The sequence below is a fragment of the Diceros bicornis genome, chromosome 8 (genome assembly GCF_020826845.1).
Source record: "Diceros bicornis minor isolate mBicDic1 chromosome 8, mDicBic1.mat.cur, whole genome shotgun sequence".
NCBI classification, from domain to species: domain Eukaryota; kingdom Metazoa; phylum Chordata; class Mammalia; order Perissodactyla; family Rhinocerotidae; genus Diceros; species Diceros bicornis.
The window spans coordinates 81,099,609-81,114,386 of NC_080747.1; the positions used below are offsets into that span (position 1 = coordinate 81,099,609).

Sequence of the window (14,778 nt, forward strand, 5' to 3'; positions counted from 1 at the left end):
ATATTTACCATTTAATCTGCAGGTCACAGAATAATGAAAGAGGAATGTGAAAGAACAAGAGAAGAAATGGCCTTAATCTAGAGATCCAGGATTCATTGGGTAGTGACACTGTAATATCGTCTCTGAATGCAGTAACTAGACATTAGTTTGGCTCATTCTGGGAAGGTATATTTTAAAATTATACATCAAATAATTACATTTTTAAAATTACATATATGGCAAGAAGTGTATGTGTGTGTGTGCTATGTGCATGAGACAGAAGAGAACTGGGCGGTAGAGGGGTGAAATGTAATGGAAATCTATTGTCTATTGTTTTTATTTGTCTATCGTCCCTTCTATTATCTGCTCATAACAGCATGTTCTACACCTTTGTGACAATCAAACCTGCCCCATACTTTGTGGTTTTAAAGGAGTTTCCAAACATGGGATCCCCTATCCCAGGAACCACAGGTGTGGGTCTATAATGAAACTAGACCAATCAGATTCTTCCTACCAGGAATTATAATCTTGAGTAGAGTCACACATGAAAAATGGAAGGAAATTATGGAATTAAGTTATCTAATGGCAGTTCACTATTGAATGGTGCAGAAGTTCCTACTACTGAAATATCTGGTATTGTCTTAGCCTTGTCCTTCCTTAAGAACTGACTGTTCAATTCTTCCTTCAAGTCTATGGGCCACCCAAGTACATTTTCTACAAATATTCTATGGTAAACCTAGTATCTGTCTTAAAAATCTATTTTAGGCTTGCAACCAAAAAGCCCCAACGGATAGAATGGTTGCTATTATTAATACAGGAAGTCTAATGCAAAATTTAAGGCAACAATGACTACATCTGGGCCTCAACAGGGGAAACAAAGGTCTGCTAGGGTTATCAGAGTCATTACATATGAATGCAAAATTTATGTGAAAAAGGTAAAGATGCTATTAATGATTATGACAATATTGGAGTTACAGCCACTGTGTTTGAACATGAAGGGACCATCAAAGATATTCTGAGTGCACCTAAGGGAACTGGAAAAAGAAAAACAAACCAAGCCCAAAATCAGTAGAAGAAAGGAAATACTAAAAATCAGAGCAGAAATAAAAGAAATAGAGAATAAAAAAAAAATAGAAAAAAATCAATGAAACTAAGAGCTGGTTCTTTGAGAAGATAAAAAAAAACTGACAAACCATTAGCTAGACTCACAAAGGAAAAAGGAGAGAAGGCTCAAATAAATAAAATCAGAAATGAAAGAGGAGAAATACAATGGACACCTCAGAAATACAAAGAGAATACTACAAAAAGCTATACACCAACAAATTCTATAATCTAGAATAAATGGATAAATTCTTAGACTCACATAACCTTCCAAAATGAATCAAGAAGAAACAGAGAATTTGAATAGACCAATCACCAGTAAGGAGATTGAAACATTAATCAAAAACCTCCCACAAAATAAAAGTCCAGGACTAGATGGCTTCCCTGGTGAATTCTACCAAACATTCAAAGAAGAGTTAATACTTATCCTTCCCAAACTCTTCCAAAAAATTTAAGAAGGGGGGGTAGCTTCCTAACTCATTCTACAAAGCCAACATTACCCTGACATAGAAACCTTGTCTGCAAAACCAGACAAGGACAACACAAAAAAAGAAAACTACAGGCCAATATCACTGATGAACATTGATGCAAAAATCCTCAACAAAATATTAGCAAATCAAATACAACAATACAGTAAAAAGATCACACACCATGATCAAGTGGGATTTATTCCAGGGATGCAGGGATGGTTCAACATCCACAAATCAATCAACAGGATACACCACATTAACAAAATGAAGAATAAAAATCACATGATCATCTCAACAGGTGTAGAGAAAGCATTTGACAAGATACAGCATTTATTTATGATAAAAACTCTGAATAAAATGGGTATAGAAGGAAAGCACCTCAACATAATAAAGGCCATATATGACAAACCCACAGCTAATATCATACTCGATGGATAAAAACTGAAAGCTATCCCACTAAGAACAGGAACGAGACAAGGATGCCCACTTTTACCACTCTTATTTAACATAGTATTGGAAGTCCTAGGCAGAGCAATCAGGCAATAAAAAGAAATAAAAGGGATCCAAATTGGAAAGGAAGAAGTGAAACTGTCACTATTTGGAGATGACATGATTTTATATATAGAAAACCCTAATGAAGCAACCAAAAAACTTTTAGAAATAATAAATGAATATGGTAAAGTTGCAGGATATAAAATCAACACTAAAAAATCAGTTCCATTTCTATACACTAACAACAAAGTAGCAGAAAGAAAAATTAAAAATAAAATACCATTTACAATTGCAACAAGAAGAATAAAATACCTAGGAATAAATTTAACCAAAGAGGTGAAAGATCTGTACACTGAAAACTATAAAACGATGCTGATAGAAATTGAAGAAGACATAAAGAAATGGAAAGATATTCCGTGCTCTTGGATTAGAAGAATTAACATAGTTAAAATGTCCATGCTTCCTAAAGCAATCTACAGATTCAATGCAATCACTATCAAAGTGCCAACAACATTTTTCACAGAAATAGAACAAAGAATCCTAAAATTTATATGGAACAACAAAAGACCCTGAATAGCCAAAGGAATCCTGAGAAAAAGGAACAAAGCTGGAGGTATCACATTTTCTGGTTTCAAAATATACTACAATGCTATAGTAACCAAAACAGCATGGTACTGGCACAAAAACAGACACACAGATCAATGGAACAGAATAGAGAGCCCACAAATAAACCCACACATCTATGGACAGCTCATTTTCAGCAAGGGAGCCAAGAACATACAATGAGGAAAGGAAAGTCTCTTCAATAAATGGTGTTGGGAAAAGTGGACAACCACATGCAAAAGAATGAAAGTAGACCATTATCTTACACCATACACAAAAATTAACTCAAAATAAATTAAAGCCTTGACTGTAAGACCTTAAACCATGAAACTTCTAGAAGAAAACATAGGCAGTACACTCTTCGACATCAGTCTTAGCAGCATATTTTCAAGTACCACGTCTGAGCAGGCAACGGAAACAATAGAAAAAATAAGCAAATGAGACTACATCAAACTAAAAAACTCCTGCCCAGCAAAGGAAACCATTAATAAAACGAAAAGACAACCTAACAATTGGGAGAAGATATCTGCAAACCATATATCTCATAAGGGGTTAATCTCCAAAATAGATAAAGAACTCCTACATCTCAACAACAAAAAAACTAACAACCCAATTAAAAAATGGGCAAAAGATCTGAACAGACACTTCTCCAAAGAAGATATACAGATGGCCAACAGGCACATGAAAAGATGTTCAACATCACTAATTATCAGGGAAATGCAAATCAAAACTACAATGAGATATCACCTCACGCCCATCAGAATGGCTATAATTAACAACACCAGAAATAATAAGTGTTAGGATGTGGAGAGAAGGGAACTCTCATACACTGCTGGTGGGAGTGCAAACTGGTGCAGCCACTATGGAAAATCATATGGAGACTCCTCAAAAAATTAAGAATAGAACTACCATATGAGCCAGCTATTCCACTGCTGGGTATTTATCCAAAGCACAGGAAAACACGAATGTTTAAAGATACATGCACCCCTATGTTCATTGTAGCATTATTCACAACAGCCAAGGTTTGGAAGCAACCTAGGTGCCCATCAAGGGACGAATGGATAAAGAAGATGTGGTATATATACACAATGGAATACTACTCAGCCACAAAAAAAAAAAAAAAAGATGAAATCTGGCCATTTGTGACAACATGAATGGACTTTGAGGGTATTATGCCAAGCGAAATAAGTCAGAGGGAGAAAGTCAAACACCATATGATCTCACTCATAAATAGAAGATAAAAACAACAACAAACAATCACATAGAGACAGAGATTGGATTGGTGGTTACCAGAGGGGAATGGGGGAGGGAGGAAGGTGAAAAGGGTGATTAGGCACATGTGTATGCTGATGGATTGTAATTAATCTTTGGGTGGTAAACATGATGTAATCTATACAGAAATTGAAATACAGTGATGTACACCTGAATTTATATAATGTTATAAATCAATGTTACCACAATTAAAAAAAAAAAGATATTCTGGTCACAGACTCTTGAGACTATACTGACACAGGAGACAGATGAGACAATGGCAATAGCTATAGCTTTAGAGTATGGCACACAAATCAATTCCTATTGCCATCCCTCTTCTACATATCTTGACCATTTGCATAACTTTTATGGGCTATAATTCATTCAATAGTCCTATTCTCCCTCAAGAGTCTCAAAGACCATGAAGCATGTAACAATGTTTTATGTCTTATAGATTATATAGAATAATGAAGAACACCAACCAATCAACATCGAACACATTTATTTTCTCTTATTCTAATTACAAAATATAGATTGAAAGTAGAAAGAAGATGATATGAAGGGAAAATAAAATATGACAAACGACATGGTAGTCTATTAGAGGAAGAAAGCATGATTATTATTAACCCAATTATAATTACTATTATAAACTTACCTGTGCTTCTGAAACATTATAGTGTCCTGGACCTGGAACAGCTTTCTCAGTATTAGAGGCAACAGTAAAAGTACTTTCTCTGGCAGCTGAAGAAAGGAATGGGGCATAGCTACCTATAAAAGTAAAATTACATCATTGGCAGATAAGATAGGATTTCAATGATTTCAGAGAAAAAGCACTCAAAATATACAAAATCATTTAGTAACCTCAATGGCTGAAACTATATTATCAGAACGAATGGCTAGCCACAGAAGTTGTTGCATTTTTAAAATTCTGATGTAAGAATAGGAGTTTTATTAATATATATTAAATATGAGAACCCACAGAACTGGACTTACTAAACCACAGGAAAAAAATACCTAAAGAAAATTAAAAACAAAAGTATTTTTTCTTCTAAGCATATTTGGTTGGGATGAAAATGACAGTTATATTTAGCTGATAAAATATTTTCATCCTCAGAAGACCACTGTTTTATATTTTGAAATAGCATCTATTGTTTGTAGAGAATACCATATATAAATTTGTAGAGACAGCCTATATAGAAATAATTTAAAGTGAGTTTATAGCAAGTAATTAATAACGTCTCCTTACTTTGGTACATAGTCGGCACTCTAAATATTTCTTGATTGCTTGACCCCAAACAAAGGTTTACAAATCCAAGATACAAATTTCATTGGAACAAGCAATCATAAGATTAGACAAACTTAGTAGATAAACTTAGTAGACAGACAGATAGTGTGCTGACTGATAGAAAATTTCAAGAAATGTATCAAGAAAATGAGTACAGTTTAAGCAACATAGATATTGAAAAAGAGATGGGAGAGAATATAGCAGCTATATTCAACAGATAAGAGAATGAAAATGAGGACTCAAAACTTGTGAGAATCGTGTACACTAAAGGAAAATGTATGCTACTGTGAGAATTTATGGTGATAATTAGTATAGTTTAAAATCTTGCTAATTTGGACTAATAATAAAAGATACTCTTTGTAAAACTAGAAACAATGTGCTTCATTTAAGGCCCACCTACATTAAAATGCAACTGAAATTAAGAATTATTTATTTGTGTTAGATATTGCAGCAGAAAAGAGGTGAGTAAAATACAGACCTTACCCTTAAAAAAGCAACAATCTATTGAAGCATTCAAAGTACTAAAATAATTTTAAACAATGAAAAATATCTCAAGTGCAAAATGCCAGAAGGTCAAAAAGAGTGTAAATTCTCATCCACACTGAGGAGATTAGAAAAAGCTTCACAACTATGTCAAATCTGGGTGTTAATTCAGTGACTGATGGTTTGAATTGGCTGTCCCAAAGCCAAAAAAAAAAAAAAAAAGCACCTTTGAATAGTAACAAAGACTACAAGAACCGAAATCCTTAAAAGGAAGCCAAGGTTCATTTTGAAAAGGCAAGTGTTGTCCAGTAGAGCTGAGACCAAGACACCAGTGAAATGTTCCAAATTGGCGTAAGTAACCAAAGAACAAGATACAGATTTCATTCACAACACACACAAAGCACACACCCCAAGCTACAGATTACATAAAGTGAATAGTACAAACTACCAGAAAGTGTCCTTCCAAAAAGCAGGAAAATACGTCTTACAAACAGGAGAAAGGTCAACGAAAAGAAACAGATCTAGAAATAAGAAGATGGAATCAGCACACAAGAACATTATAGTATCTATTATAAATAGTCTCCACATGTTCAACAAGGTAGAACAAAGATGAACATAATGAGGAAGAAAAGGAAGATATGAAAAGACCCAAATCAAACTTCTGAAATGAAAAGTACACTGGATGGGATTAACAACAAATTTTATGTGGGTAAATAAAAGACATTTTTTTCTCAACTCTTAATCCCTTTAAAAATAATTAACTGTTTAAAGCAAAAATAATTTCAATTTATTGTGGCATTATAGCATACGTAGAAGTAAAATACATGGCCACAATAGCGCAAAGGATGAGATGGGGGAAATGGAAGCACACTGTCATAAGGCTCATATACTGTACGTGAAGTGGTATAATACTATTTGAAGATAGACTGTGATAAGTTAAAGATATATGTTATCAACCCTAGAGCAATCACTAAAAAATAAAACAAAGATGTGTATCTAGTGAACCAATAGTGGAGATAAAATAGAACCATTTAAAAAAAAAAGAAACAACGCACTCCATGAAAGTAGGGAAAAAAGAAAAGAGAAACAAAGAACAGATGAGGTAAATAGAAAACAGCAAGAGAGTAAATTTAAACATAACAATATTGATGATTAAATTAAATGGAAAAGTTCTAAACACCTCCAATTAAAAAGCAGAGATTGTTAGATTGGATTAAAAAGCAAGACCCCACTTTATGCTATCTATAGGAAATCCTCTTAAAACATAGAGACACAGAGGTTAAAAATAAAAGGATGAAAAAAGATATACCACGCATCCATGAATCAAAGAAAGCTGGAGTGACTATATTAAAATCAGACAATGCAGATTTTAGAACAAGGAATACCAGGGATGAGAGAGACATTTCACTTGATAAACGCGTCATTTCACCAAGAGGATTTAATAATCCATAAAGAAAAGCAAGGAAGCAATTGCCATAAAAATCAAAATAGTGCTTATCTGTAGAGGAGAGGGAAAGTGTTATAACTGAAAAGGAAAATTTGGCAATGTTATATTTCTTGATTTGAGTATTCATTTTTTAAGCCATACATTTATATTTTATGCAATTTTCTGCAAAAGTTTTCATTTCACAATTAAAGGGTTTTTTTAATTTAGGTTCATACAGACATGAAAGTAATGTGACATAGGAAAACCAAGAAAGCTCAGCTCAGGCTAGTTCCCAGGCAGCTGTCATCAGAACACGGCAGAGATTCCAACTGAATCTACCTAAACAAATGTAAAATTCATTGCAAAATACTGAAATTCACATGAAAATGGAAAAAACAAATACACAATAGCACCATGTATGCAAGAAAGCCAGTACTCATAAAATATTCATTGAAGTTTTCCAAAATTAATTATATAAAAATTTTCAGCAATAGGCTAAAGGTTTATATGAAATATTGAGCTCAAGTAAAACCTTGAGAAAATTAAAATGTTTCTACTGATAAGCTCCACGAGAGAAGGGATTTTTCTGTTTTATTCATAACTGTATATCTAATGTTTACAGCTAGGGTGACAAACAGTCCTAGTTTGCCCAAGACAAGGACTTTTAGTGCTAAAACCAGTACATTCCCAAATAAACCAGGATGGTTGGTCACCCTAGCATAGTGAAACTGGCAAACAGCCATTGATGATTAAGCAGCTAGTAACTCTGGGGGATTGGAATTTGCAAACTCAAAATATATCTCTGCCTGAATGACATTTTGGCCCCCACCCCCACTAACTAACCAAAGGAGTTTGGGATGGGAGGCCTGCCCCCAGAACAAGCCATCACCATAGACATCTCCGGTGTCTGGGTGGGTCCACGCTAAGCTCATTCTTAGTTCTGGTTACCCTTTACGAGAGATATTTACATTTGTAAAGAAAATCTCCATCTGTAAAGGTATCTTCTTCCCTGTACCAGGAAGAAGGTGGGGATGGCCTTACCTAGAAACTTATCAGAACAGAAGATGAGGACTTAAATCTGCATGATAAACTTACCCATTGTTAACTGTGCTGTTTAGGTAATATGCTATCTGACTCCCACTAGGTTCCTACAGGTAACATACCCCTGGAGTCGGGGTCACCATGGTAATGGATGGTGACTACTTTTTCAGGAGCTATTTTTACAGGAACTGAACCCCTTGTCCACTTCAGGCCGGATTGAGACCACCAACCCATCAACTGGGCCCTTTTGATGGCAAGAGGTTGGAACTCCACCCTCAGGGCATGCTAATGCTGCCATTCTGTGAGCATGTGTCCTACGAAGAGGCATGAAGGCTGACTACCTTGCGCAGATCAATTACCTCATCTCTCCTCACCTCCAATCACTTCAGACCACCTTGCCCCTTTTCCCATAAATACCCCTGAGTCCCTATTTTCGGGGAGGCAGATTTGAGACTTGTTCTCCCGTTTTCCTCACTAGGCAGCCTTGTGATTAAACCCTCTCTCTCTGCAATCTTGTCGTCTCGGTGATTGGCTTTCTGGGCAGCGGGCAAAAACGGACCTGATATGGTAACAATAGTGCCCTGCATATTAAACAATAAATATAGAATTAATAGGTGATATTCTAAATAACATCATTAGCCATTCCGTCAACAATAGTAAATGCTTTTTTATGTGTCAGAGAGAGGCAGCGAGGGCACAATAATGAATAAGCTAAAACCCTGGCCTCAAATAGTGAGGAAGCCAGACAAATAAACAAATAATTACATTACAAACAGTGCTGCCGATAATTAAGGTATAAAATATAGGGGAAGAGAGTTCTGGGAAATTAGGGTTGGTGGCGTATAAGATAAAAAGTTTGATTTAGGCCGTATGAATATATTGACATATGAAGTGCAACTACAAGCGATAAATCAAACTGTCAGATAGAAAGAAGAAATTAAGAATATAGGAGCGGAAAAGATTTGAGAAGAAAGAAGTAAGTTCAGTTTGAGATATACTGAGTTTGAGGAGTCAAAAGCAGAAGATAAACCACACTGGCATTAAGCAACAAAAGTCAGTCCATCCTGAGAGAAGGTGGGCAGCATGCAATTCAAGGACAAGTTCTATAGCCACAACTACAGCCACAAAACAAAGAGGGCATTCTTCACATAAAAGCAATTAACTAGATCTTTGAAACATGTACTCATCTTCAGGAACATCAAAATATAGAGCAATCACATGCATATTGTTTATTTAAACTTAAAGATAGATTGCATTCTCTGAGGTAGTCTCCCTAAATTCTGATTGGCTAATGAGACAGAATCATTATTGTTGGCAGAAGCACATGGGCGTGAGCACAAGACCACGGACGGCTCATCTTCTGTGGCAGATAACGCTAACCAGAAGAAGATAATCTGGGGGTGATAAAGCTTTCTCTCCACTCAAAGAAGAAATCTGCAAAAGAAGATGTTTGGGAGCTGGTGTCACCCAGCTTAGATAACTAATATAAAACCAATATAGATAACTAATATACAGCTAATGTGGAGTGCCATTTACTATGTAAATCAAGCTCAAAAAGCAATGAAATACTCCTTTGCACAATAACGCCAAGAGAAGTCATATTATTAAAAGGACCATGTTTTTCTCATATTTTACTAGGTTGGCTGTCTCTGGGGAAATTTTGCTTTGATGAGTTAAATTTGCCTGCTCCTCAGATAATTGTGAGAAAATCAGGACCAGCTCTCACTAATCTAGAATTGGAATATCCATTATCTCGCCCACTCATGAAATCAAAGCAGCTCAATCCTGCCCCTTTCAGACTGCACATCTTGGGTAGAAAAGAATCTCCTTGATCAAACGGCCAAAAGCAGAGGCAATGTAGTTTGCAAATCAGGGTGGAAAGAATTTCCTGAGGAATATGTGGAAACTATACAGTGGAGGATTGACCAAGTAGGCTACAGTAAGAGGAGAGTAGTAATTAGGAGACAGAAAAGTTGGGAATGATGAGCATCTACATCCTTCTTTTGAAGATCTAGGACTCTAAGGTCCTCTCCTCTTGTGTAGTTCAAGGTAACAGGTAAGCAATATAAAGTCCTAATATCTGCTCTTCCTATATCATACTCTGTAAAATCTACCTGTCCCTTAATTGAAATAACTGTGTATACCTCTGCATAGTCCAGTGTGTTACTGGTCTTAAAAAGGGGTAAGGGAGAATGTACCTAGGAAAGAGATAGTAGCTACTTTTAAATTATCTTGCCAGGGAATCCGATACAGAAATGACTACAGAGAAACCTGTACCTTCTATCTATCATCAGGATGTCATTGCTGAGTAGTGCTAAAACAGGGATCTATAGGATGCAGCTGCCCAAAGTTCCCAAGCATGGAATTTCCTAGTTTCCTCTGTAGGTAAACAAGGCACAATCCTATAAAGCAATAAAAGAAGGGCCTTGCAACACCCTACTTACTGCTCTCTAAGCAGAGTTCACACAAGTGATGTTATGAGAGTTTTTCATTTTGCTATGTGTAGCTCATTAGATTTTTTTAACTTTATTTCATGAATTACTCTGTTATTTTTTAAAAATTAAGCACTTATGTGTTATGGTATTGAGCTTAAAACCGAGAATCACAGAGTAAAGATCAAGGTTATTGCTCTCAAGAAGCTCACATTTTAGGGCAGCAGCCAGATAAATTAACAGATAATTACAATATAGTATATGAAAGAGTCATTAAGTAGTCAAAGAAGAAAAATTTGAAAAAGAATGGAGTCATAGAACAACTTCACTTTACCTAAGTCTCAAAGAATAAGTAGGAATTAGCCAGGTGAGAAAGGAAGAGAGAGCACACTGAGCAAAACTATCAGTAGGTACAAAGGCCTGGAGGTGCGTGAGCATGAACTTATAGAAAACGCAAAGCTGGAATTGCTGATATGTAGGTTACCTGTTGATGGAGGTGTGGTTGCCTAAAAAGATCAGGTAAAGTGGAAGGACCAGGTCAGGGATCAGATCATGAAGAATCTTATGCACCACGGTAAGGAGTTCAGATTTTACCTTTAGTGTTAAAAGGAGTTTTTTTTTTAAATATAACATAATTATATCTTAGAAAGATCAATTGGATTGGAGACTGAAATTGGATTGGAGACTGAAATAGAGGGAAACCAGTAATATTTTATTGGTTTATTTTAGAATAGAAATAATGAGGCCTGAACTAAGTGAAGGGCAGTTAAATGAAGAAAAGGGACCAATTTGAGAGATACTGAAAAGATAGTATCAATACGTCTTAATGATCAATGGGAGTGGGTCAGTCAGAGAAGAAAGAGTCTAGAATAATTCCAAAGCTTAACGTTTATAATTGACTGATAGGGAATTTTTTCAAAGGGGCCAGTAATGGTGGGGAAAATGATGAGTTCAGACGCTTGGAATTTCAGATGCCAGAGATCACCTAGACAGAGATTTGCAAAAAAGTAACCAGCGATGCTGAAAGCCTTAAGATCAGAAGAAAGCTAATCTTAGAGACATAAATCACCTATATGCCTAAAGACTTTCTTCTGGGAGTCATCAGACTCAGAATACGGATAGTAGTTGAAGCTATGGATTTGAATGAGAAAGTACACATGAGAAATGCCACAGCAAAGGATGGAAAGTGCAATATATAAAAATTTAAAGGGTGTTTACAAAAATAAAAACCTTTAAAGAAGACTATGAAGGATTGGTTGCAGAGGGAAAAAATGACACCCTGATTCATCATTTAACAAATAAACATTTGTTTATTTGTTATTAGGTTCTAACCATGTATCAGGCACTGTGCCAAGCCAATAGTTGGTGGGGCAGGGGTAGGGGGAAATAGGAAAAAATGCTGATGTTACAGGGGAAGAAATATTTCTAAAAAGACAGTGGACAGTTGTGTCAATATAAAATAAGGATTGAAAAGTATCACAAGTGTAAGCATTTTGGATGGTTGCTGTGGCTAGTAAATTGTTAGGGAGTTAATGGTTTTAACAACTCAACTGCATTAAATAAAGAGACATAATAAGCTCCAAGAACACTGATATCAATATCAGACGCTGAAAAGCAGTAAAATTCAACATTAAAACGATGACAAGTGACGAATCTGTACTCCACCCAAAGAATTAGGTATTAGGTATTAGGTTTTAGGTTTAACAGGTATTAGGTTTAATTAGGTATTAGGTTTAATACCCTAATCTGATCAGTCATATCAAGAGTGATGGATCCTGGCCTTTGTTTAAAAATAAACAGTGTAGGAATAGGGAAAATGCAAGTTAACAAGGGAAAAACTATAATTTGGATGGTATTAAGCTCCACAAAATCATCAGATTAGCAAAAGCAGACAGCAAACTGGAAGTATTTATTAAAAGTTTCCCTTAAGTCACTACCTGCAAACAAATGAGGAGAGCAGATGATTATTTAAATTACCCATCCCCACTCCATCTCTCAAGAGTATAGCTTTTCTTTACAGAAAGCGACATAAAAGGTCTCATTCAGCACGTTCAGAGAAATGAGTATGGTCAGATAGGAATCATCTATCTGAAAAAATACACGGGACTATCTTAAAATGATATGGCAAAATAGAAATATAAAAGCTTTATTTTAGTAAACAAATGTTTCTCTGGTTAATGGTAGAAATAGGCGTATGAGGCAGACAGGCTTACAAAGAAAAGAGACAGTAGGGGGTAAGAAGTATACAAGATTTGGAGCCAGGAAATCAAAATCCTAGATCTAATCTGTTCAATTGAAAGTACGATGTAGACGATCCTTGTAGAATCAACGATCAATGTAGAATCAATCCAGTTCTAGACATACGTTCACTGACCTTGGCAAATGGGACAAACGGTTTTACCAGTTATCACCTGTAAAATAAGGAGAGTCTTTTCCACGCCTACTTCGTGTTTTGTTGTATGTATGAAGTGGTACTATTACGTTTAACCCGCAGGCACACACAAGCGGGCAGGCTGTGAGTGAGGTGCCTGCCACAGAAGGCTCCTCTCCCTGCGTCTTACCTGCGGCCTGCTGCTTCACGAAAGGTACCTGGTAGGATCCAGGCCCCACATGATCCTCAGTGCTGCCACCTTCAGCCAGTCTGAGCAAGCGAGGAGCCCGATCATACATAATGGGGGGGGGGGGGGAGCGGCTGAAAAGGGATAAAAACAGGCGGCTAGAGCAGGTGTGGAGCAAAAGGAAGCAGACAACAGTCTGAGAAGGCGCGGGCAGACCTTCCGTAAGTGCAGGAGCTAGCATACGGGCTACCTCCCCACCTGCTCGTTGCTGTCAGATTTCCCTCAGGTCGATTTCTAGCCCCTTGGTAAAGTGGAAGGGAGCGCGACCAGAGACATGACATCCCACACAATCATCTGTTCAACGAGCCGAGAGCTGACGCGTCCCTCCCAATGACATCAAGGAATATGCACCCGCCCCTCTGCTTCCGGCCCTGACTCCGCCCATTTCCCTCCGCCCCAGAAGTCTCTGGGAGAGAGGTTGACTGCTCTTCCCGGGCCGAGCTCTCAGAGCATGCGCACTGGGCCGCGAGACTTCCCCGCTCGCTCCGCCCCGCGCTCCCGCGTCCTGAAGGAGGGGGCGGAGCCGAGCCTTGCAGCTGCTCTACTGCGCGAACGGCTGTTAGGTCCCGGAGGCGGCAGAAAAGCTCCAGAAAACACGTTAGAACGGGTCAGGGCTAACTTGACTGTGATTCTTGTCCCCTGTAAATCAGTTAGGGCTGCTGGCAAGAGACTAGCAAAAACTGTGCAAGAAAAGCAAAGCTTTATCGCCAAGCAGAGCCTGGGTTCCGCGATCTCACCCCCAACTCCTACTACGACTATGCTCGCCCTCACAGAGGGAGAGCACCTCTGACTTGATCCTGTACATAAGCCAGGCTGTGCGAAGAGAAAGCCAGCATGTACTGGTGACGAGAAACAGGGAACGGGGTGAAGGAGACCAAAAGCTCACCAACCCCAGCAATGCAAGTGCAGGTGACCGAAAGCCGCCTCTGTTGTCAGGTGCCAGGCAACAGCAGCCTTGACTCATCACTGTTCACAGAGCCAGGCGAAGGCCGTGAGAAAGCCCAGTCCACCCTCTAAACCAATGGGTCTCTTAACGTTAGGCGAAAGGAATCTGCAAAAGGCTTCTGCAAAGGTCTTAAGGAGTCTGTGTGGAGAATCCACCTCAGAATTGTCTCAGGCTGTATTTTCAGCGGGATCCTATCCAGATTCTAATCATTCTTAGAGACGTAAACAAATCCTGTTTTGATCATGCCTAACCCCCAAATCAGCTACAGTACTTTAATTTGTTCCTACTATAAATTTTTAGAGTATTTATAACTCTGTAGAACACAATTTGATACTCAATTCTGTGGGTCATTTATTGTGGCTTAATTGTTACATGTATGTTAGAATGCTCTCTGTACAAGGCTGTATGCTTCTCAAGAATGTATCTGTAATACCTTATATTTTCCTACTCAATGGCTAGGTGAATAATTATTTATTCACTTAAAAACACTGATTGGCATAGAGTATAGATTCAGTACCCTGCTAGGTTATGGCGATATAAAGATATAAGAAAGCCCCTATCCTCAGGCATTCTATATCTGATGGAGAAAGACATGTATAATCCATAACAAGAGGTGACGAGAGATGTATAAAATGATAAAAAAAACAAATA

At 37.4% G+C, this 14,778-nt stretch overlaps 1 protein-coding gene across 8 annotated transcripts in view; it reads right to left on the minus strand.

Moving 5' to 3' along the window:
• STPG2 (sperm tail PG-rich repeat containing 2) overlaps positions 1-13,534 on the minus strand; it is a 238,992-nt gene extending 225,458 nt beyond the window's left edge. For 3 of the 8 annotated variants that reach the window (XR_009221024.1, XM_058547537.1, XM_058547535.1), the window contains exons 1-2: positions 13,125-13,525; positions 4,552-4,664 (exon numbers count right to left, since the gene is read on the minus strand). Coding sequence is in view for 7 of the 8 variants with exons in the window: in XM_058547537.1 (XP_058403520.1) it covers positions 4,552-4,664; positions 13,125-13,362 (351 nt within the window). In the remaining variant the exon portion in view is untranslated. Of the gene's footprint in view, positions 1-4,551; positions 4,665-13,124 lie in introns of all 8 variants that reach the window. The other 5 variants (XM_058547534.1, XM_058547539.1, XM_058547541.1 and 2 more) reach the window with 4 other exon arrangements.
• Positions 13,535-14,778: the final 1,244 nt, after the last annotated feature.